Source organism: Miscanthus floridulus, chromosome 5 (assembly GCF_019320115.1).
Source record: "Miscanthus floridulus cultivar M001 chromosome 5, ASM1932011v1, whole genome shotgun sequence".
Taxonomy (NCBI): Eukaryota; Viridiplantae; Streptophyta; class Magnoliopsida; order Poales; family Poaceae; genus Miscanthus; species Miscanthus floridulus.
In genome coordinates this window covers 88,858,925-88,866,806 of record NC_089584.1, presented here as the reverse complement: position 1 = coordinate 88,866,806, position 7,882 = coordinate 88,858,925, and the positions used below count along the sequence as shown (strand labels likewise).

Below are 7,882 nucleotides of genomic sequence, written 5' to 3'. Positions count from 1 at the left end.
TAGCTGCACACAATGAAAAACAGCCTAAAACTATATTTACTGAAAGATCCATGGCTGCATGTACTAGAGCATTGGAAGAAAATAACACATATGTTGTTGCAATTGTGAGGTCCGATGGTGATTTAAGTTCTGAAATAGAACGTGTAGTTGTTGGTGATCCTTCGGAGCAAAAAGCTTCATGTAATTGTGGGCAGTTTGCAAGGACCGGTGTATTGTGTAGCCATGCTTTGAAAGTTCTTGACTTGATGAACATCAAGTTATTGCCTAACCATTATGTGCTGAAGTGTTGGACAAGGGAAGCAAAGTATGGTACTATCCAAGACAACAAAGGAAAGAGCATAATTGAAGACCCAAAGTTAGATGCAATGCTTCGCTATAAGTTTTTGTCTAAAAAATTTCTTAATTTGGCATATCCAGCTGCAAGCGATCCGGAATGTTGCATTTTGGTAGACAATGCACTTGATTGTCTTGCTAAACAACTACAGGACAAATTTAGTGCAGCTACAAGTGTCTTGTGTGATACATATAATGTCCAATCTAATGCTCAGCAAAATGAAGAATTGCTTAGTGCTGCATGCTTGAAGAAAACAGAGGTTCAACCAAGAAGTTCAAAGAGACATAGAAGTTGGCTTGACAAGAAAAGAAAGTACAAAAAAAAGTGCCAGATAATTCTAATGTATGTTCCGAAAAACTTGGAATATGGTGTCTTAATTTAATACTTCTTGCTAAAAATAATATTTGGATGTTTTTTGCACCATGAATTGAATGATGATGATGTAGAAACTCAAGTGTTGGATAGTACTAATAAGGAGCAGAATTCCTTTGCATTCACTGGCTACACAGATTTGATGATGGTACGTTCAGTATTGCTCCTTTTCAATTTTAGCTAGTGTCAATCTCTCTCCTTTTTATTCTAACTTTCATTTGCCTTTGCAGGGTCCTAGTGAAATTGATGACGCTGCTCTTCAATATTTGCTTAAGCCTTCAATTTAGTAGTTGCTGTCTTATGGCGGGGCATTTTGTTCTTTTGAGATGATTGATGAGCATCTGCGTGCTAATTGAATGCTTGAGTGGAGATTATTTTGATTTTTATATGTTGTACTTGTGGTTATTGGTGGAGATTATCTATTAGCATGGAACTATTAAAAATACTTAAGTGAAATCCTTACAGTGACAATATACTGCACTGCTCTGTAAATGCATGTGTGTTCTCTGTTCTGTGTCCTCTGTCCATGAAGTGGGTCTGAGCTGTGGGCTGCAATTTCTCGTTTGGGCTGTGCAATCTAGCACTAGGAGAGCAGAGATGTCCAGCAGCCGTCGGATCGTGAATGGACGGTATCGGGCATTCCTGAAGTCACCTGTGACTTTACTGAACTACAGATAATCTGGATTGTCCACGTATTTGCATCAGCTCCTGCGCGTTGCCGTACCACCCCGCGGCATTTGAGCCCGTCGCCCACTCCAGCGCTGACAGGTGCAAGCGTTGGGGCCCTCGTGGCCACAGCGATGCTGTTTTCTTTTTGTGAGAATAAATAGAGAGAAGAAACGAAACGGCAAAAGGGGGAAAAAAAGCACGAAAACCAAAGTGGAACAACTGCATTCTGTTTCCTAATTAGCAGATGCCTGCGAAAGAAGAAGACACATATATCTCCTAATTAGCCGCATTGCCGAAGGAGGAAAAAATAGCGTTATCTGTTGGCAAATTGATTCGAGCAAAGAGAACCGAGTCCAACCTGACACTGACGAAAACAATGAGACCGTACCAAGGCCAATAAACAGCCTGGTTTAATATATCTTTTATACTATATATTAATAGATCGTACAAAAAAGAAAAAGAAAAAACAGAAACAAAAAAACTCTGATTTAATATTAGAAGTAAGATGAGAATATCGCTAATTCTCTGATTTCATATTAGAAGTGAGATGAGAATCATCGGGAATACTTCTAGTTGCTACTATTCTCTAGCCATTTTTATTTCTCTCATGCGAACGCGAGCATCTCCTTGAGTGGTTCATTGGGTCCTGCCGCTACAAGCTTCCACAAGAACAAGTGCCGTGCTCCGGTTGTGCCCGCGCGCGTAGCCTTGGCATGGAGTGCGCCATCCTCATCGACTGCCGCTACGCCGAACGCGGGTGCACGTACGGTGAAGACGGCCTACTACGACGAGGGCAAGCACGCAAAGGTATTGCCGCACGCGGCGTGCCTCTGCCACGTGAAGCCGTCTCCTTCGTTGGCGTTGCGCCGTACCTTAAGGCCACGTACCGGCATTCTTCGTTCGGCCGAAGCAAGCACTTTTTTTTTTGGCGGCGTGCATAACAGGGACAACCGACTCGTAGCGCGCAGGAGGGGACGGGCGAGCGCGAACACGGGGTCCAGGAAACGATGCTGGCCTTCCCCAACGCTCAGCTCATAGTTTCTTCCGACCTCGATATACACGTAGACATGATTTTCTTCTCAAGAAATGGTTTTCTCATTTTTTTTCCCTCTTCAATAAATTGATTGCCACATCCACAAATTGATTACATGGCTGTAATTAATAACTACAGAAACTAGTGTAGTTTCTGCATTGTGGGTGTCCTAATTTGATCAAATTAAAAAGTACTTTTTATAACTTAGCCCATTTTTAATGGAGATGTCAGGGAAGTTTCATAGACATTAATTGAAGTGACATGTCTATAAAAAATAATGTTTTATATGTATTGACGAAGAGAGAGAATTAGAGTTTCGTGGCCATGAAACTGGTCAGCGTTGTTTCGCACGCGCCGAAACCGAATGAAACTTGCACTGAGCCGGTTTGGTTCGTGTCATCCGATCCGCTGTGCACAACTGCGAGTCTGCGACAACGCTGGCGCACTCTGCGCTCGTGAAGAAGCCATGCATCGCGTCAAATCTCTTTTCCCTTCGACAAATCTCTATGGCCCACCTGCTCCCTTCATGTTTTTCCATTCCGCCCAGCTGCCCCTTTTCATGTTTCTCCATTTCTCTGATTTTTTTTTTCTTTTTGCATTTGTTTATTTGTCTCTATAGACTGTAAGTCGACGAATACAAAGAAAAAAAATGCAAAGTGTAATGTGTTGCATGTCGATGAATATGACAATAATATATATAATATAATATATTGTGTGAAAGTGTAATATTCTAATGTGTTTGTTTTTTAAAATATAAATTAGCTACATAGTTCAGTTGACACAACTGATCACAACGCCTTATAGGAATTAAATGTTGCGTGTAGCCTGTGAAACAGTGAAATGAAAGTGTGCACTGAGAGCCAGGCTAATAATTTAGCCTGCTGTTGGTTAAATGCAGGTGCCACATCACATATAGTAAGCAATATAGTCCATTCATATAATAGGTTAGCTGAGAGGTCAGCTATATCAATACACAAGCAATTAATATTTTACAATTGGGACCCAGTACATAAGAACAAAACAGCGACTCCTAGCTAGCTCTCAGTCAGCATCTGGCTGCAAGGCACATTTTTCATCTCGTATTCTGTGTTTCAGCCGGCGAGAAGCCGGCAAGAAGGTAAACGCCCGCTTAACCATCTCTCTCATAACGTGGCAACTTTTCTGATGACCTGGAGCTCATCTCGCCGGCTCCAGCACGTTATTATACCTGCTCTGATAGAGTCTGTTTCATTCACAGTTAGCAATGCGGTCATGTCTTGGAAACTGTAGGATGAAACCTTTTACTGAGATTGACCTTATAATATACTTCTTCCGTCCCAAAATAAACACGCATATCGCTCAATGAAGTTTAACTAAATTTATAAAAAAAATACACTAATACTTATAACGTGTAATAATTGTAATTAGATTGAGCATAAAATATATTTTCATAATAAACTTATTTAGAGATACAAATGTTGATATTATTTTTTACTTTTCTAGTTAAACTTAAAAGTTTTTAACTTCTAAAAAACGAGATGTGTGTTTATTTTGGAATAGAGGTAGCTAGTTTAAAGACCGTCAGGAACAGAGGGAGTACCACCTGTGGCTAGGGCTGGACAAAATACTCACGGCTCGTCAACTCGCTCGACTCGTGTCCGGCTCGGCTCGTCTCGTTTTAACTTTTTCACGAGCTGAGCTGGAAGTCTAGCTTGCTGTTTTAACGAGACAGCTCACGAGCGGCTCACGAGCTCAAACGAGTTGAGGCCTATCAGCCCACGACCACGAATTCAAAAGATGATGATGCTGATATAGAAATATACACCTATTCCATTGATATGTAATCCTTATTTTCAGCTGTTTCATATGAATTTTTATTTTATAATTGTTATGGTACTTAAATGTTGATTTATGGATTATTTTTTAGGGAGAAGATGATGATGCTGACATTAAATTTGTGGACTTTTCTAAGTCTGTGGTGGCAAGCAACTAGTAAGTATGTTGAAACTGCGTGCATCATGGATGGACCAACTATATTGCATGGTTGATACTTTTGATGAACCTGATATATTTTAATCATGTATGGTTGCATAATAGTGGACGTCACCTTCTAAAATTATTGTAGCATGAACATTATAAACTTATGTGTCCTATTTTTTTATAGCTCGTGAGCTAAACGAGCCGAGCTTAGCTAGTAATATTAACGAGCCGAGCCGACCGGTGGCGACTAAATTTCTCGATCAGAGTACTATTCCATATTTTTTTTTTGAAAAGAGAGAGCTCATATTAAGATGACAGATAATCATGGCCTGAAGTTGCCGACGCCCAGACCGAGACACCTTCTAGAAGAAAGGCAACCCTTCCTACCAAACTGTCCCAATTCATTTTACACTCCAAACGTGCTTCCACCGATGACACGATCAGCCATTGACGGAGCTCCTGCGAGCCATCAGCTCGTCCACTAACCGTCCGACATCATTGTAAGATGACCCACCCTTGGCCACGGCGCGCCTAGCCTTCTCGCCGAGCTCCTTGACCTTCTCCCGTATTGCCTCCGCGTCCTCGCCGTCGCCCATCACTCTCCCGATGGCCGCGATCACCTCGCCGCCGATCACACGCCGTGTCTCCAGCTTCGACGCGTAGTCCACGGACCCCACGCCGATACCAACCTTGAGCAGCTCCGCCACCAGCTTCTCGTTGTAGAACTGGTCGGCGTAGCGCGGCCACGTCACCATAGGCACGCCGGTGCTCACGGCCTCCAGCGTCGAGGTCCATCCGCAGTGCGTCACGAACCCGCCCACTGCCGGGTGGGACAGGATCAGCATCTGCGGCGCCCAGCCCCGGATGATAAAGCCGCGGTCGCCGCGCGCCATCAGCTCCGCGAAACCGTCGGGCATCCATTCCGACTCCTCGAAGTCCACGCCGCGGATGACCCTGACAAAGTTCTTGCCGGACAGGTCGAGGCCGCGTGCGAGCTCACGCCGCTCGGGCTGCGAGAAATGGGACAGCGTGCCGAAGGATACGTACACCACCGAGCCCTCCGGCTTGGTGTCGAGCCACTGCTTGCTGCCGTCCGCGTCCGGCAAGGGCCCATCCCTGGCGCCCCTCGTCGCCGCGTCCTTGCTGGCGAGAGCGACCGGCCCGACGAGCCATGCGCGGCGCTCGAGCGTCGTGGTGTAGTGCTCCAAACAAGGTTTTTTTTTATCGGGCGAAATTCACGGAAATTTCCGAAATTTCCTTTCTATCCACAGGTCTGATAAAATTTGACATCGGCCAAATTTTTCCCTTCTTTCCTGCTTCCACACAGACAACCCAAATTCAGCCGTTCGACAATCCCACACTATAATGTTTTATTCTTGTTTTTATCTGTGAACAAGTGATGTTTAATAGCTTAGGAATAGTAAGTCAAATTCTACAGAATTTTTTCAAAACAATTTGAATTTTTTTTGAATTTGCTCCGATATTTCTGATATATCTTGCTTATCCTATTTATCCATGACCTCCGATAAATTTTTATTTCCGATAATGAAAACCTTGGCTCCAAGTAGTCCGGTTCTAGCTCGTGGAAGCTGTTGAACACCTCGCCGTAGCTCCTCTGGTCCGCGGCGTTTTCGCGCTGCAGGAAGGCCCAGTGCAACGTCCGCTTCTTGGGGTCCATCATCTGGCTGCGCCTCAGCTCGACGCGGTGCGGCAGCCCCGGAAGCAGCACGGGCGCGTCCGGGTCGTCGGGGGCGGCCTCCACGGGGTTGTTGCGCACCGTAGTGTCGCTGCAGGCCCGCGAGAACAAGCTGCTGCCGAGGAACACTATCCGCGGGACGACACTAGCACGGGCACGCCCAGGCACGGCCCGGCCAGGCACGGCACTACGCGGCACGGTAGACTAGCCGTGCCGTGCCGGTTAGTGCTGCCGTGCTGAGGTACCGGCCCAGACACGACACTGTCTTAGCCGTGCCGTGCCACTGGGCACGATGGCCCAGCAGTGCCCGTGCCGACACTAGCACTATAAGTGCCGAACACCTCAAACTGATCAGAATATCAGGGATAATAACTTCATCATCTCAATCTTAAGTTACATGTTCTTAAAGTATCAGAATATCACAATAACTTCATCATCTCAATCTTAACTTCATCATCAGAATATCAGAATATCAGAGAACTTATCAAAGACTGAAAGTTACATGTTCACAGAGAATTGATATTAACTTGATCACTAAAACGCATAGATCACATAATCAAGCGTCTCGTCGTCGTATCCAGCCATCGCCACTCGTCGGCGCCCCGGTCCCTCAACGGCTTTAGACAAAACAGAGCAAGGGTTAGTAGAGATCGAAGGTTAGGGTTAGGAATTGAGCAAGGGTTAGGTCGACGGCGACTTACCTTCAAAGCCAGAGCACCAGAGTCGCCGGTGAGGTCGACGAGGCATGAATCCGGCGAGGTTGATGACGAGGGATGGATCTAGCGAGGAAACTGACGGATCCGGTGAGAAAACCGATGGATCCGGCGAGGTCGACGATGGATCTGGCAAGGACGAAGCGAGATCAAGGGTTAGGGTTTGGGATTGAGCAAGGGTTAGGGTTAGGGATTGTGCCAGTGCCGGCCCGCGGTGGCTCCAGAGAGGCCACCAGAGAGCAAGAAAAAGAGAGGAAGTCAGAGGCGAGAGAGGAGAGCGAGTCGACGACGCCGACTCGCCGAGAGAGGAGAGCAAATGAATTAGGGCGACAGAGCGAGATGCGGCCGGCCGGCTGGGACGGGTTTTATACCCCCTATTCCAACGGCCGGATCTAACGGTCCGATGGGAGCGAGGCCGGAGATCTGACGGATCCAGCGAGGAAACCGACGGATCCAGCGAGGAAACCGACGGATCCGGCGAGGTCGACGACGGATCCATCGAGGACGAAGGGAGATCAAGGGTTAGGGTTAGGGATTGTGCCAGTGCCGGCCAGCGGTGGCTCCAGAGGCCACTAGAGAGCGAGAAGAAGAGAGGAAGTTGGAGGCGAGAGAGGAGAGCGAGTCGCCGACATGGCAATGTGGCTACGCCGACTCGCTGAGAGAGGAGAGCGAGGCGAGAGAGGAGCGGGCGAGACGGCCCTGCGGGGGAGAGCCGAGAAAGGAGAGCCAAGAGCGAGGCGAGAGAGTGAGAGCAAATGAATTAGGGCAATGGAGCGAGACGTGGCCGGCCAGGCGGGATGGGCGGGTTTATACCCCCTATTCCAACAGCCGGATCCAATGGTCCGATGGGAGCAAGGCCGAAGATCCAACGGTGATGAGCCGTGCTGTTGCTGGGCCAGCTCATATAGTGTGCCGTGCCCGGGCCGGCACTACGGGCCAGAATGGTGGCCCAGGCACGACACTAAGGCCGGGCCTTGCCAGGCACTAGCACGAAGGACGTCGGGCCGGGCCGTTCCTAGGCCGTGCTATTTAGTGCTGTGCTTGGGTCTGCCCATAGTGCCCGGGCTAAATGGCCAACTATACTCTTGGGAAAGTAGATCAGGTGG

General features: G+C 47.3%; 1 protein-coding gene across 1 annotated transcript; it reads right to left on the bottom strand.

Annotated features, from left to right (window-relative positions):
* Positions 1-4,684: 4,684 nt before the first annotated feature.
* On the bottom strand, positions 4,685-6,186 carry LOC136452555 (scopoletin glucosyltransferase-like). Its single transcript, XM_066453162.1, has 2 exons — positions 5,933-6,186; positions 4,685-5,576 (listed from the first exon to the last, which is right to left on the bottom strand). The coding sequence occupies exons 1-2, from the start codon at positions 6,046-6,048 to the stop codon at positions 4,808-4,810; spliced, it is 885 nt and encodes a 294-aa protein (XP_066309259.1). The 5' UTR covers positions 6,049-6,186; the 3' UTR covers positions 4,685-4,807.
* Positions 6,187-7,882: the final 1,696 nt, after the last annotated feature.

What these genes read in the sequence shown, in the direction of transcription:
- LOC136452555 (XM_066453162.1), bottom strand. Translation starts at nt 6,048, where the DNA reads ATGATGGACCCCAAGAAGCGGACGTTGCACTGGGCCTTCCTGCAGCGC. An exon ending in CACGAGCTAGAACCGGACTA is followed by an intron (nt 5,577 to 5,932) that starts CTTGGAGCCAAG and finishes AAAAAAACCTTG; the next exon opens with TTTGGAGCACTACACCACGA.